Here is a 17,602-nt window from a genome sequence, read left to right on the forward strand (position 1 = left end):
TACTACCTTTACTTTCTGATATTAGTGTGTTGTTGAGTGTAAGAGTGTAAGAAGGGCAGAGTATGAGAAGGGCACTACCAGCGTCACATAGCTTCACCAAATACGACTACTATAGTCAGGTCCACGTTATAATGGCAGTGTTTGACTAACATTGGTGTTGTTATCCTTGTCTATAATTCGACAAAGCAGATAGCGCTATCCTGTTCTAGCTCCGCAACGTTTCCATATCGTTCATTAACAATGTAGGAATAGGATTAATTTACAAAACATTCGATCTCAATAATCATTGAAATTTTTTTCTCTTGGCAAATAAAATAGAATTGATTGTTTTAAACAAAAATGAACAATCAATATTACATCAGATATAGCAGTGTAAGCTACCCTCTAAAGAAGGCAGTAACAAGGCAGAGAATCGGCAAAACTGTTCTCCTATTCTTGTCCACTGCCATTATAACGTGGACCCCTCTATAGTGCCGACCTGTAATACTAATAACGTTGATTAGATCTTCTCATTGACGTGCCGTGACGAGCAACCAATTGACGCCAATCTCAAGACCGTGACGTGATGAGTGCGAAGCCAAGACGTGTTTGTGGAGTGGTTCTAGTGGTTTTCAGGGAGAGAGAGAGATAGAAGAATGGGATAGACAGAGAGAGAGTAAGAGGACAGGAGAGAGAGTGAGAGTGACTGAGTGATGGCTAGGAAGGTGTGCTTCAAGTAGTTTCTGGAGATGTAAGGGGGCTCAAAGATAGGGGAAGAGAGAGAAAGAGATAGATAGAATGAGAGACACATAGAAATATAGAGAGAGTGTGTGAGGGTTAGGGAGGTGAGCTTCAAGTGGTTTCTGGAGATTTAAGGGGGCTAAGAAAGACAACAATAGAGAGAGGAAAGGACAGATAGAGGGAGAAACAGCAAGAGAGAGTGAGATGGGAGAGGCTTAAATCCCATCTCAACTCGCAGTGTGCGAAATTACAGTTGCCAAGGGCACTCAAGCAGCACAGGGCTTCTCTACCACCTTACATGCTAAATCTCTCACCAGGTTAACAAAACACAAAATCTAACAATGTCTTTGGTTTGTACAGATTTGATATCTTAAACTTCGTTACTTCATAGCAATATTGTAGGTCAATACCTAGAAAGGAGTCGGAACAGACTATAGCCTTATTCTTGTTTGTAAGAAGAAGAAGAAGAAGAAGAAGAAAAGAAGAAGAAGAAGAAGAAGAAGAAGAGAAGAAGAAGAAGAAGAAGAAGAAGAAGAAGAAGAAGAAGAAGAAGAAGAAGAAGAAGAAAAGAAGAAGAAGAAGAAGAAGAAGAAGAAGAAGAAGAAGAAGAAGAAGAAGAAGAGGAAGAAGGACTAGATCTCTTCTTCAAAGCACGGATACTAGGACATTCATTCAATCAAATAGACCAACAAAATACTATCAACTATAGATCAAATGGTCCATTAGATTTAATAACTGTCCTAGAGACAGGGCCTCATTCTATTAGACAGAGCTAAGTACATAAAAATAATATGTGAAATTGTCGCAGAACTCAGAAATCACTACTTGTATTTTGATTGCTTTACTATAATCGGTAGCATACAATAAACAATCGATAGTTTAGAAGTTTTCTCTGCCTGTAGTAAACTGTACAATAAGAGAAAACGTAGTAGAAAAACTATAGTAGCCTACAATAATATACTATTCTTGATATAAATCAGCTTTTTAGAACATAATAACGTACACTAAAAATCTGGTGTGGCGCACTCACCCAACTTTCCTTGCCGTTATGAAAATTGATCACCTGACGCTAGTGTTCCCGCGCATCTCAAGTCTACTATTCAAAGATTTGAGCCACCTGGTGTCAGGGCAATAACGCTGGAGATACACATGAGGTCTGCAGCTCTTCATAGTGAATGATTTAATAGAATCAACAATAATTTGCAATTGAATAATCACATTTTCTCGAATTTAAAGTTTATATTCAATTTTAGGTGAAAATGTTACTGAACATTAATTGTAGAGATTTTCATGCTCAATCTACTACACTTGATTTTTTTTGTTTCAATTGTATCTGAAGCCTGATAATTGGGAATCTATCTGCATTGATGGGGCGGAGCTCCTGAAATTTTTACAGATATGAGACTTGAGACAGTTGGTAGAGCTTATCAATGACTTTTTTATGTATGAATTTGATCAAAATCGTTGGAGCCGTTTTCGAGAAATTCGCGAAAACCCCTGTTTTTGACAACATTTTTGCCATTATAGCCGCCATCTTGAATTGCATTTGATCGAAATTGTTCGTGTCGGATCCTTATAGTGAAAGGACCTTAAGTTCCAAATTTCAAGTCATTCCGTTAATTGGGAGATGAGATATCGTGTACACAGACGCACATACACTCATACACACACACACACACACACACACATACAGACCAATACCCAAAAACCACTTTTTTGGACTCAGGGGACCTTGAAACGTATAGAAATTTAGAAATTGGGGTACCTTAATTTTTTTTGGAAAGCAATTCCATAGATGAAGGATAAGTAAGATACTATATTATTCTTGTCTCTGGCAATACTTTCCTTACCAATGGTAATAGGGCAAGGAAAGTAAAAAACAGAGATTAATATAGATACTTTGGTCTCAACAGTTTTGTCATCACCTCTTTGAAACCTTCTTCCTCTTTTTCTTCTTCTTCTTCTTCTTCTTCTTCTTCTTCCTCCTCTTCTTCCTCTCCTTCTTCGCGTGTTCCTCATCTACACCTTCCCTCATCATCCTGCCGAAACACTAAACTCTTGAACGAAGCCTCAAAAACTTTTGCCACAACTTTGACAAAAGAGTGGTGATGGAGAGTGTTCATTGTCTGTAATCTTCACCAACAAGAAGACAAACTGCAACAGAAAGAAGACGAAGAAGAAGAAGAAGAAGAAGATAGCTGTGACAAAGATGAAGACGAAGAAGAAGAAGAAGATGATAGCTGTGACAAAGAAGAAGACGAAGAAAAATGGGAGACAGAAGAAGAAGAGAGTCTCAGTATTTTCAACGTTTTCTTCTTCTTTTCCTTCTCCTCCTCCAGCTTCTCCTCATCATAATTCCCTAACTCCCCCGTTTTTAATTATTGTTCTAGCACTTCTTCCCCCACTCATTTATTATCCCGAAATCATTGTTTCTCCCCTCTCCATTTTTAATTAATCTTAAACAGGGCTGTTTGGAAGCAGTGACCACCACCAAAATAAGGGTGAAGTTTGATAACTCTTTTAAACTTTTAAAACTTTGCATTCACACCTCACAAAGAGTAACTTATTATCGTAACTTCCCCAAATATGAAAACAATAACTGAGCTTTAATAGGCAGCAATTATGTAGCGAAAATTGCATCAATAATAGCACAATACTGAGCTCCAATTTACTTTTAAACTGTGGTTGATTTATTGTTTTAAATCCTATAGTAAGGTCCACGTTATAATCACAGTAGAGAAGGATAGGAGACAAACTTTGCCGATTCTCTGCCTTGCCTCTGCCTTCTATACAGGATAGCTGATAGCTTTTTGAAGTGAAAAGTGAAATCAAAACCTCATTCTTTTTTTTAAATTTTTATTTGTGAAAATTTGGGGAAGGACAGTTTTGGGCTATGCCTGTTGTCTTCTCCCAATTATATTATATTATAATTATGATTTGTGATTGTCAATGAAATAAATAAATAAATACCGGTATATCTGATTAAATATCAACTGTTAATTCTTGTTTCAAATAATCGATGCTCCTTTATTCCTCAAGAAATTATATTTTCCAATTATTGAATAATGAATTTTATAGTTGAGATTAAAATACTTCGCAAATTGATCATATTTCCTACATTGTTGAAGTACGATCTAGGACGTTGCACAGCTAGAAAAGGATAGCACTATCAGCTTTATTGAATGATAGACAAGGATAGCAACACCAATGCTCATGAAATACTGCCATTATAACGTGGACCTCACTATATAACACCACATACGCAGAGACAATCAATACATACGAAAAACCCCCTATACTAATCGGCCGGCTATCTTTGACATAATAATCCTTGACATATTTATCCTTTGGGGGGTTGCTGAGGTGAGTGAAAGAGAGAGTGAGGGAGAAAAAGGGTAACTGTGGCACAATAACACCCTCTAATCGCCCCCCAAAATATCATCCATCCAAAACATTTCCAAATAATTGACTGGGAACAGTAGTAGGCCCAGTAACACACTCTCACACACTCTCTCTCTCTCTTCTCTCCCTCTCTCTCTCTCCCTCATTCTCTATCTCAAAACGCCATGTTTGACACAAAATCCATAACAAGCCTGGACAGTTGCTGGAAGGGGGGGGGGGTTTAGGAAGGAGCTTTCAAAGTCCCCCCAAAATTGATGCAAGTGAAAAAAAAATTGATCTCCAATTTGAGTGTGGACACACACACTCACACACACATACATACACGTTCACTTATTGGACCTCCGGCTGCAATGCTATGATAAGGGATGGACCCCCGATATATTTGCATTATTAGGGGTGTTGGAAAGAAGAGAAAGAGAGAATCAGGGAGAGAGAGATTAGATTACATTGGATTAGGAAAGAGTTCTTTATTCATGTATGTAACAATATATACTGGCTTATAATACTAATTAACATTGAATGACAACAGTATTGCTAATTATTAAACAAATTTTACAAAGAGATTGATTGATTGATTGATTGATTGAGTACTTTATTTATGTAGATTACAATATATACTGGCTTATACACTTATATACAAAAGCTTACAATACAGCAAAATTATAGATGAATTTACATAATATAGACTAAGAAAATAATTATTGAACTGTATATGATATGAAATAGCAATTTGTAATATAATAACTATAGATAATTATCATATTGTTATGCATCTACATAAATTGGCGGAGCTTTGGACATATTGGACATATTTGGAGAGAGAGAGAGAGAGAGAGAGCGAGAGAGAGTGAGTGAGGGAATAAGAAGAAAAGGAAAGTCGTGAAACATACATCAACTCCAAGAGAAGAAGTCTTTGTTAACAGGTGTCACTAAACCAAAAGAACAAGGAAGACAGAATGAGGTGGAGAAGAAGATGGAGAAAAAGGAGAAGGAGGATAAGTAGGAGGAAGAAGAGAGGAAGGAGAAGGAGAAGAAGAAGAAGAAGAAGAAGAAGAGAAGAAGAAGAAGAAGAAGGAAGCTACAAAGTAGACATCAACGCCAAGAGGAGAAGACTCTGTTAACAGGTGTCAACATTCAGAACAAAACCAAAAGAGCAACAAGGACAGGAAGAGGAGGAGGTAGTGAAGAAGGAGGAGGAGAAGGAGAAGAAGGAAGAGACACAAAGATAAGCGTGACAAGTGAGGAAGCGTCACGCACCTACTATCATGATCACATCATCACGTCAGCTCTGCTATCTTAGCTCAGCTCATGACGCCAACAACGTCTCCTAAGTAACACGTGACATCTTCCTTCTCCTACTCCTTCTTCTTCTTCTTCTTCTTCTTCCTCTTCTTCTTCTTCTTCTTCTTCTTCTTCTCCACCTGCTCTACTTCCAACACCAAGTGTTGTCGTCTTGCTGTTTAGTGCTTTGATTCTAGAACACGCTTTATCGTGACTTCCTCCACCTTCATCATTTTCATCTTCTTTTCCTTCCCCTTCTTCTTCTTATTCTTCATCTTCTACTTCTCTTCAATCTCCTTCACCTTCTCACCATTCTTCTCTTCTTCCACCTCCTCCTAACACCAAGTGTTGTTTTAGCACTGTTTTGTGCTGGGACATGCATCACTTACTTCCCCTGGTTTCCAAAGCTATTTATCATCTCAAAGTTACTCTAGTTCCTAGATGACGGTTGTCAGGTGATGATATGGCCTCATAGTGCAATTTTGGAATATTTCACTAGAATTTTGGTAAGTTTTGATGTATGTGGGTGGATAGATTCACCTCTTATCATCTGATACTTATTATATTTTGTATCTTATTGTATCTGAATGAATACAGATATAATAATCTAATATCGGGGCACCGAGCTTCGCTCGTTATTTTTATTTATTGATAATCAGAACACAATTCTCTAAAATAATCGTGTTTATTTTTCACAGCTGGCTATACGTCATCTTATGAATTTCGGGGATGCGATATTTTGATTTATCACATACTCACTTTTTTACTATCCACAGCTGTTTCAGCCAAGGATGAATTATCTTTTTAATGTCGTTCAGCGATTTTTCTCAAGGATGAGACCTAGTGCAATCGAGTCTTTTATATCATAAACCTACTATGTTCCAAATTTTCGTGAAAATCGTTGGAGCCGTTTTCGAGACCCGTTAAACATATAACAAGATATAAAAATAGCCAGATATAAACATAATCAGATATATAAATACAGAAATTGCTCGCTTAATATAATAGGATAGCACCTGCTTATGGACAGAAAAATGCACATTGCCGTTACTCTGAACACACCTTCAGGGCCAACCCATACAAGGCGTTTTTTCAGAAGAAGCGGCAGAGCAGGAAGATCTCCGATTGACTGATCATCAGCTGTTCGGGAATCAGCTGATAGTCAGCCAATCGGAGAGCTTTCTGCCCAGCCGACTCGTCTGAAACCCTTCGTATGGCTTGGCCCTAATTCTAACAAGTATTTTAGTTTCATGATGAACCTTTTCACGTTAGGAATGGGTACTTCCGATTAAAAAACAACAATTATCCCCTCAATTTTCAAATAATGCCTTCTTCTCGACTTTTGATTGATTGATTGATTGAGTACTTTATTTATGTAGATTACAATATATACTGGCTTATACACTTATATACAATAGCTTACAATACAGCAAAATTATAGATGAATTTACATGATATAGACTAAGAAAATAATTATTGAACTGTATATGATATGAAAAAGCAATTTGTAATATAATAACTATAGATAATGATTATATTGTTATGCATCTACATAAATTGGCGGAGCTTTGGACATATCAATGTCCATTCTTCGGAAAAAATATTAAAAATATCCTCCCCACTAACTCTCTACCAATTTGACAGAGATTAATTAGCAAATGTATACGTGGCAATCATTTAGAGTAATATAGATATCAGAGTAATATGAAGACAAGCATAAATCATTAAGGTATATAAATTTTGATTTACTTGTAAGACAGTTATTCGGGATAATTTATGAATTCAGCAAGAAGACAATAGATGTGACAAGCTACATTGGGTGATGGGTAGATTCGAATTTAGAAGGAGAAAGAGATAAAGTGTGAGAGAGATAGATGATAGAGAGAGAGAGAGAGAGAGAGAGAGAGAGAGAGAGCAAAAGAAAGGGGAAAAGAAGAAGTAAAGTTGGAAATTAAGAGAAAAATAGAGATGCAGAGAGCGACGAAAAGGAAATTGGAGAGTAGACAGTTGGAATTAGAGAAAGAGAGAGAGTGCATTTATAATAGAAAGCCTGTAAGAGAGAGGAAGAGAGATAGATAGATAGAGAGTGAGAGACAGAGAGAGAGTAGAGGAGAGGAGAGAAAGAAGAAGTATAGTTGGAAATTGAGAGAAAGAAAGAGAAGCCGACAGCGAAGAAAAAAAATGGGAATTGAGTGTACAGAGTTAGAATAAGAGAAAGAGGGAGTGTATTTATACATCTCTATCTGAGAGAGAGAGAGAGAGAAAGTAGAATGAGAGAAATATGAAGCAGTCTAGAGTGGTGAATGGGTGACTGTTGAGAACAGTTAGCAAGTGATCAATCACAATGTGATTTGTATAGTGACAGACAGCGCATTCTGGTGGCTACTGTCACAAACACTCACTCATTTAGAGTGATGACAGCCCCCCTTACCCCCTGAAAGCCACCCCCCCACCACAAACCAACCAACAACAACCCTGATTTGTGTAGATCTCCAACTGTGACAATGTAAACCACCTAATATACACTCTCTAACCGCTAAAGGAGCAACAACTTTGTAGGGAGATCCACGTTATAAAGTCAGTGTGAATAACAGGACAACAAAGTTGCCAATTTTCTGCTAACACCACCGCTTTCTATAGTGGATAGCTATGATTCAGTGGATACCGGTATCTGATAAACTAAGGCTCAACTCTAGTCTCTCCTCGACGCAGCATGTGTTTTCAAATGGTGACACTCAGACCAGTCGACACGACATGTTGGTCGAGCATCGACTTGAGTTGCGTGGTACCGTGCATTTATAATTGAAATGAGGTTATGTTTTATGATAACCATGCTAGAAGGGCGAGTACTAGCAAATGGATAGGGATGGTGACTGATTGGAGTCCAATTGGGCGAAGGATAAGAGGAAGACCTAAAAGATCATGGAGAAATGAGGTGGATGAGGATATGGAGGCCAGGAATTAAAGGGATGGTGAATGGGAGGATAGGCAAAGATGGAGGTCTCGACTAAAAGAAGGAAGACGGTGAATCACTGTAAAATCCTTATGAAAGTGATGTTATATCATTTTAGATAAGACAATAATACAAATATCTTCAATTTTAGTAGAAAATTAAAGATTGATGGTAGCAGTGGGGTTTAAGCCCCGCTAGATAAGACAATATATTCATAATAGTTATTATAAAATTTGTTACATGCAAATTGGTGACGTATAGATCTAATATTTTTAATAAATTATGGTTAGAAAATAGAGTAGCATGGAACTGAAGTAGTGACAAAGAGCGAAAAAGTCGTAAGGTTGAGAGACTCGACTGGAGTCGTACGATTCGAGTCCAGGGATTGTGAGTTGAGCCAAATTGTTAACTCTTTAAAATAATGATCAATTCTAAAGGGTAGCTGTCTGAAATCATTCCTGAGCTAAGAAAAACTGTATTTGAGATGGTAAAGGATGGTAAACTGGTGAGAGGTGAACTAAGCTCCATAGAAAGGTCCACTTGATAATAGCAGTGAAGAAAGATAAAAGAACACTGTTGCCGATTCTCTGCCTTGCCAGTGCCAATAGAGGCTTGACTCTTGTAAATAATGATTAATTCTAGAGAGTAGCTGTGTAAAATCATTCCCAAGCTAAGAAATACTGTATTGAATGAAAAAGACTAGGAAATTGTCAAAAAACCACTGATTTATTGATAATTGGAAAGACCGGTTTCGGTTATTACACCATTGTCAATCTCTGATAAACTAAAACTAAATACAAGAGCAGCAGAATTTATACAAGTAGGTGAGTACTGCTATTGGTCGAGGGCATGAACGCCTGCCATTGGCCTAGCTAGACAGTCTCCTCCCCCTCAACGGTGTGACAAAATGGCGGCTTAAGCAACAGAATCGCCATGATAATTTTTTTTTATTAATAAAAAAACTGTCTATTAATAAGACTGTCTAGCTAGGCCAATGGCAGGCGTTCATGCCCTCGACCAATAGCAGTATTCACCTACTAGTATAGATTCTGCTGCTCTTGTATTTAGTTTTAGTTTATCAGAGATTGACAATGGTGTAATAACCGAAACCGGTCTTTCTAAGTATCAATAAATCAGTGGTTTTTTTGACAATTTCCTAGTCTTTTTCATTCAATATGAATAATTACCACAATATCAACTTCTCAACTACGCAAAAAGTGAAATACTGTATTTGAGTTGGTGAAGGATATGCTGATGAGATATGAACTAAGCTCTAGTGATGTCCACGTTATAGTTGCAGAATGATAAAAGGACAGCATTGCCGATTCTCTGCCTTCTATAGAGAATAACTGATACCCGTAGATCTGAAGAGATATTAACGGTTCACTCGTTATGAAACCAGTTACACAGACATCGATTTTTTGACGCTCGATATTTATTGACAAACATCATCTGTTTAATCTGATTTATTTCAAAAATTAGGACGCAAAAACTGTATGCGTGTGTAACTGGCTTAAATGTTCGTTCAAATAAAGTTGTCATTAAAATCAATCATTAATTGAAATTTGATTAATGAGAATAGATTCCACACCGAAAATTTTAACAATTGGAATAAGGTACATCTTTCTCTTTAATTCTTTCTCTCACACACTCTCTCTCTCTCTCTCACTCCATCTTTCTCACACATTCCCTCTCTCTCTCTCTCACCTACATTGATGAAAAAAGAGTTGAGGTGCATTTTTGTCAACCAATCGAAATCAATCATTGACCAATCATTGGAAGAAGGTACATATCTTTGATTCTCTCTCTCACTATCACCCTCACACACTCTCTCACTCACACATACCTACAATGATTGAAAAAAGTAGAGGTAAATTTTTGTCACCCGATCGAAATCAATCATTGAAAAAGGTATCAAAGAATTTTTCGGCAATTCACTTTCAACGTTTGAAGGGTGTCAAGTCTAGGCACCCTTCAATAATTCACTCTTTTTCAGCTCTCTCACTCTCTCTCTCTCATAAATGGAGAACTCCAATCTAATCTTTCTCTCTATCTCTTCCCCTCTGCATATATTCCAATATCACCGCTCTTTTTCCCAACACCTCACTAACACTCACACACTCACTCTCTCTCTTCTCTCTCTCTCTCTGAATGTGTACCAATAACAGTAATTGAAAAAGCAAAAGCTTCCGTTTATTCATTCATTCATTGATTGGCATTCACATTGACTGTATATGGGGCTAGAAGCAACTTTTCGATGATATCGCGATGTGAGAGATCGGGAGACCGATATATGTGTCGATTGGCAGGGACCCCATTTGGGGGAGTTTTGGGGTTGGGGAGATTTGGGGGGTTTCGGGACAGGGTTTTCAATATTTAATGAGCCGGCAAAACCCCAAAAGGGTTGTGGGGAGGTGGAGGAGGAGGAGGAGGAGAAGGACATATGTAGCACACCAAAACTCCACAATAGAAACCGACCGACAGGTTCAACTTTTGAATTTCTCACTCACTCAACCTCACTCATCCACTCTCTCTCGGTCTCTCTCAACTGTCTCTCTCTCGCACATCCTCTCTCTTCAAACTATACTCCATCTCTGTCGTTCCTTTCCTTCTCCTTCTTCTTTCCGTTCAACCATTTTTCGCCGTTCCTCCTATAGTAAGGTCCACGTTATAATAGCAGTGGAGAAAGATTGGAGGACAACGTTGCCGATCCTCTATCTTGTCAATGCCTTCTATAGACGGTAGCTGATACAGGTTTATTGATGTAATATCAACTGTTCATTATCGTTTAGAATAATCAATTGAACTCTATGAGGCAATAAATTATATTTTTCAATAGTTTCATAATTAAGATGAATATTTTGTTAAATAATGATTAATTCTACATTGTTGAAAGACGATCTGGCAGCAGAGCAGAGCAAGAAAAAGATAGCGCTTTGCTGAATGATGGACAAGGATAGCGACAATATTGACAATCGTGCACTGCCATTATAACGTGGACCTCATTATAGCTATTTCATACGCCTACGCTCTCTACAATAATTCATCAAATCTAAAATTGTATTGAATGAAAACGAAAAATTGTTTCAAAACCTCCAATTTTTAAGAAGAATTCGAGATACTAGTTTCGGTTGTTACACTATTATCAATCTCTAGTGAACTGATAACTCAAACATAGAGTAGCAGAATATAATATAGTGTGGATGAAGCTCTACGATTGGCCATCAGCTGTCGAGATTGAGAGGAGATTGAGCTCTACTGTCATTGGTCTAGACAAGTATAGCACAAAAAATACCGCCATTATAACGTGGACCTCACTGTACCCAACCTTTCAAATCTCTTACGCCAAAGTATTAATTCAATGGAGTTATAAACAACCGGGCCACGATAAAAACTGAATACAAGAGATCAAAAATAGTGAAATAAATCAAGTAATCAGTGAATGAATTAATTAATTTGACAATTTCTTAGTCTTTTTCATTCAAAATTAATTAATGAATTAATTTATGAACTAGAGAATGAGGAGGTGGAGCAAACATCAGCCAATGGTCTAGCAGCCATCAATAATTTTCTTAATAGCTGAAATCTTCTCCTGAATCCCAAAAAATCGGTAGTGGTCCCGTTCAAAACAAACCAGAGCAGAAATGAATCATGTCCAGATATAAAATTTCAAAAGTTTAGGGCAAAAGAATACCACAAAATTCCTGGGATTAGTGATAGATGAACACCTGTCATGGAACAATCACGTCTGTCATGTGGTTAAAAAAATATCCCCAGGCCTGTATCATAGAGAAACATTAGCGTAAGTAGATATCCCATGGTATAGGTCGTTTATGTCGCAACTTTTTCTGTTATCTCAAGCCGATTACTGTTGATTATTGTCGATTTTTACTGTTTTGACCGGGTAAGAGTGTATGAACGGCACAATATGAGAGATTACCAGCGTCATAGAGCTTCACGGGAAAGAACTACGTGGACTATAGGCTTGAGATAACAGTAAAAGTTACGACATAAACGCCCTATACCATGGGATATCTACTTATGATATTGTTTCTCTATGCTTGTATGCTCTTAGGCGAATGTCCAATGTGTGCGGTCTCAACGCTTTAGTAGCATTTACCATGCATTGATACATTCGAATATAGCTTACGGTCTATGTATCTACGGCAGCACTTCCAAGAGAAATCTCGATAAAATACCAATTCAACAAAAAAAAGCACTAAGAATTATTATGAAAATGGAAAGGAATGACTCTGTTAAACATTTTTCCCCCCAGCTAGGCATATTAACAATTTATGGGCAATATATTAATGATGTTATAATGTACTATAGAAAATCTACTGATTTTGAACTAAGAAATGGTAAATCACATTGTCATAACACTTGATCAGGAAGAATTGTTCAAAGACATAACTTGGAAATCTTTAAAAAGAGGATAACTTATATGGGTGATGGATACTTTAGCATGTTGCCCAGTAATTTGAAGTCTATAGAAAATATAAGATGTTTCAGAGCTCATCTGAAGGACTATCTGGTGGGAATGTCTTTGTACTCCTTTGAGGAGTATAGGTTAGGTTAGGTTTGGGTTAGGTTGGGTTAGGTTAGGTTAGGTTGGGGTTGGGTTAGGTTAGGTTAGGTTAGGTTAAGTTAGGTTAGGTCTTGTGATCTTTTGTTCTATTAATTTTCTCTGTTTAAAGTGACAATATTCAATGTACTTGTACATTTGATGAATAAATATGATTGATTGATTGATTGAATGAATGAATGACTTACAGCATTGCTGTGCGTCTGGTCAGTTTTGAGCTCCTTGTGGTTGGAGAACTGAACGAATACAGCTCTGCCTCTCAGCTGCGCAGTGCAAGTCGTGAAGTAGGTCACCATTGTAGATGCGGCTATCTCATCTGCCATCTCCAGGAAAGCCTACAAAAGACACACAGAAAACACTCATTAATAATACGATAAATCAACAAAAAATCAAGTATTAGTCATAAAACAAGTCTATTATATAAATCAAGTCCAAGTGCCGGTAGCACAAAAGCCGTTTAAATTTTAACCGTGATTAATTCCACGGGAACCAATCAGAGATGTCGTCTATTCAAAAAAGCCTTCTCTGATAGGTTCTCATAAAGTTAATCACGGTTAAAATTCAAGCGACAAGCGACTTTTGTGCGACCGGGCATATGAGTCATAGAACAATATATATATATATATATATATAATATATATATATATATATATATATATATATATATATAATATATATATATATATATATATAACTATATATAACCATCTCGAAATAGTGTAGTCCACGTTATAATGGCAGTATTCTGTAAGCAATGGTGTTGCTATCCTTGTCTATCATTCGACAAAGCAGATAGCGCTCTCTTTTTCAAGCTCGGCGACTTTACGGGATCGTTTTCTCTCTCGAAGAAGAAGAAGAATAAAAAAAAGAAGAACAGTGAGAGAGAAAATCATGTGTGAAATAGTTGACAAGAGCGGTTGATATTATTTACGACTTTTACTTGTCTATATATCCTCTGTTTAGATTCTTTACTTCTCTCCTGAGACTTAATCTTTTCTTCAACTTCTCCTTCCTCTTCTTCTCCACCTCCTCCTCCTCTTCCTCCTCCACCTTCTCCATTCTCCTCTTCTTCTTCTCCTTCATCTCCTTCTCCTCCATCACCTCCTCCTCCTCCGACACCTCTTCCATCTTCTCCTTTTCTTCTCTTTCTTTTCCTCTTTTCACTTCACTTTCCGTTTCACCAGCTTCCCCACATCATTCTTGTTCCTCTCTGAATCACGTTAGGCCGATTCCCGAACCGTCAATAAAGAGTGTTTTGGCAGTTTTTTGTTTTGAGAAAGGCCTGGTATCTTTTCTATTTGTGAACCAGGGGTTGAAGCCTTTGCCTTCCATCTCAAAGGGATGCATATCATCTATTTTGGGGCGTGAAGGCGGTTTACACGTCAAATTTGCCTGAAAAAGCACTTTGATTTGTGTCGGATATATTTTGAGTGTGAAACTGCCTAGAGGGCTCTATATTGTTGCTAACATCTCGATTTACGATGCGGAATATCATACAGTGAGGTCCACGTTATAATGGCAGTGGAGAGAGATGGAAAACAGAGCCCGATTCTCTGCCTTGCCAATGCCTTCTATAGAGGATAGCTGATACCGGTATATCTAATGTAATATCAACTACTGTTGAATCTTGTTTCAAATAATCAATTATATTTTATTCGTGAAGAAAACATATTTTCAACGACTTAGTAATGAATTTCCATAAATGAGATTAAATATTTAGCTAATTGATCATATTTCTACATTGTTAAAAACGATCAGACAACGTTGCAGAGCTAGAAAGGATAGCGCTATCTGCTTTGTCGTATGATAGACAAGGATAGCAACACCACTGCTAATCAAATTTCAAAGAGAATGAGCAGTTGATATTACATCAGATATACCGGTGTCAACTATAGAAGAAAGTGGCAAGGCAGAGAATTGGCTAAGCTGTTCTCCTATCTTTCCCCACTACAATTATAACATGAACTTCACAGTTCTATAGAATAGAAAAAGAATTAAAATCTATTAAAACAATTAGAATACAATCTTGAAAATGGATTAATTAATTATTAGAAAACATATATTCTTGACGAATTAAATATAATTGATTATTTTCAACAAGAATATTACATCAGATATACCGGTATCACCTAACCTCTTTAGATTGATTGATTGATTTAGTACTTTATTTATGTAGATTACAATATATACTGGCTTAAACACTTATATACAATAGCAAAGAATACAGCAAAGTTCTAGATGAATTACATAATATAGACTAAGAAAATAATTATTAAACTGTATATGATATGAAAGAGCAATTTGTAATATAATAACTATAGATAATTATATTGTTATGCATCTACATAAATTGGCGGAGCTTTGGACACATCAATGTCCATTCTTCGGAAAGAATATTAAAAATATCCTCCCCACTAACTCTCTACCAAAATTAGAAGGCGATGGCAAGGCAGAGAATCGGCTACGCTGTTCTCCTATCTTTCCCCACTACAATTATAACGTGAACTTCACTATAGAATAGAAAAAAATTTCAAATCAATCAATTTATTTTCCGTTTTTTACAATATATAGAATAGAATATTATAGTCTATGATAGAGTGGACCTATTTCCTACACATCAATTCCACAAATTGTTCGTGAAAATATTATTTTTAGTCTAATTCATTGATCCTCTTCAGACCGTGTCTAATACAAAAGACAAGCAGAAAAGCGGTATAGATACTTTCACTTATCAGAAAAATGTTTTGAGCGTGAAAAGTGCTTTCACTCAGGGGTTGAAACAGGGGTGAATTCCGCAATCAAGAATAATTATTTTTCGGCCTACCCTTAGTGAGTTACTCGCTCATATATTTTCCAACCCTTTTCTCCTTCACCCACCTTTACTTCTTCTTACTCTTCTCATACTGTTTCTTTTTCGAGTGCGTCTTCTCCTTCCTTTTCTTCTTCTTCTACTACTACAACTACTACTTCACTTTCCTCGTTCTGCCTTCTTCTTCTTGTATCCGTCTTCTTCTCTCTCTTCTAAGCTTCTCCTTCTTCTTACAACCTTTTCTATTTCTTTTCGTTCCCGAATGAATTCTCCTCCTCCCCTCCTATTCCCATTCATCATCCTTTTTCTTTCTTCTTCTTCTAACCGTCGTCTTCATCTCTTTCTTTCAAGCTTCTCTTTCTCTCTAACCCGTTCTATTCCTTTCCGTTTCTGGATGAATTCCTCCTCTTTCTCCTCCTACTGCTCCACCACCTTGACTGTTTTCGTGTGTCCAGAGCAGGCTGCAATCATCAATTTTGTTGCAATTTTCGTGCAGCCTTTCACACCACCATTTCCAACGCAGGAGATATTTGATGATCTCACCTCTTTCTTTCGGTTACCACCCTGTAGATACAAAAACCTCAACCCCCCTCACACCCCAAAAAGAAGTTAATTAATTGATGTTGCCTTCGTTTCCATTTTGGTCCATCAAAAGAAGGTAGAGTTTTTTCTTGTAGTTTTTTTCTCAATATCTAATGAAGCACCTGCTATGAATGCAATCACTTGGTTCTTAGAGTTTTGATTGGGCTAAGAGATCTAGAGATTTGTAACCATAGTGAGGTCCACGTTACAATGGCTAAGATGTTGCTATTCTTGTCTATCATTCCACAAAGCAGATAGCGCTATCCTTCTCTATCTCCGCAACATTGACAGATCGTTCTTAAACATTGTAGAAATATAAACAATTGAAAATACAATCTTGAAAATGGATTAATTAATTATTAGAAAACATATATTCTTGACGAATTAAATATAATTGATTTTTTTCTACAAGAATATTACATCAGATATACCGGCATCACCTAACCTCTTCATTAGGGCGGAGTTAGGACTCCTTGTATTCTCTGCCAAAGAACCCTAAGAATGAGATTGAATGATTGAGTACTTTATTTATGTAGATTACAATATATACTGGCTTATACACTTATATACAATAGCTTACAATACAGCAAAATTATAGATGAATTTACATAATATAGACTAAGAAAATAATTATTGAACTGTATATGATATGAAAAAGCAATTTGAAATAACTATAGATAGTATTGTAATGCATCTACATAAATTGGCGGAGCTTTGGACATATCAATGTCCATTCTTCGGAAATAATATTGAAAATATCCTCCCCACTAACTCTCTACCAAAATTAGAAGGCAATGGCAAGGCAGAGAATCGGTTACGTTGTTCTACTATCTTCCTCCTCTGCCATTGTAAAGTGGAGCTTACTATAGCTAATAATTTCCAGATTAGTGTGAGAATACCACAGTAATATAACTATCATTACAGCTAGCATAACAATTACAACTACACCTAGAATGATCATTACAACTCTACTACAATATGGAAGAGCATAACAACTGGAACTAAAAGCCGTGTTTTAATTGCCACTACGTGTCACCTCACTACTCATTCTATTTTGTCTGGAACGTTTCTTGAATTACGATCAAGTCTAACATCATGTAGTCGATGATATAATAAATCCAGTGAGAGAGAGAGCTAGAAGAAAGATGGTGAAAGAGTGAGAAAGAGAGAGAGAGAGATAGTGATGGATTGATTGATTGAGTACTTTATTTATGTAGATTACAATATATACTGGCTTATGCACTTATATACAATAGCTTACAATACAGCA

General features: G+C 36.8%; 1 protein-coding gene across 8 annotated transcripts in view; it reads right to left on the reverse strand.

Annotated features, from left to right (window-relative positions):
* LOC111056377 (polypyrimidine tract-binding protein 1) overlaps positions 1–17,602 on the reverse strand; it is a 496,090-nt gene that overhangs the window by 132,074 nt on the left and 346,414 nt on the right. For all 8 annotated transcript variants that reach the window (XM_039439855.1, XM_039439854.1, XM_039439858.1 and 5 more), the window contains one exon: positions 13,130–13,276. In XM_039439855.1, coding sequence (XP_039295789.1) covers positions 13,130–13,276 — 147 coding nt within the window. The remainder of the gene's footprint in view (positions 1–13,129; positions 13,277–17,602) is intronic.

This window comes from Nilaparvata lugens, chromosome 13 (genome assembly GCF_014356525.2).
Source record: "Nilaparvata lugens isolate BPH chromosome 13, ASM1435652v1, whole genome shotgun sequence".
In the NCBI taxonomy this organism is placed as follows: Eukaryota; Metazoa; Arthropoda; class Insecta; order Hemiptera; family Delphacidae; genus Nilaparvata; species Nilaparvata lugens.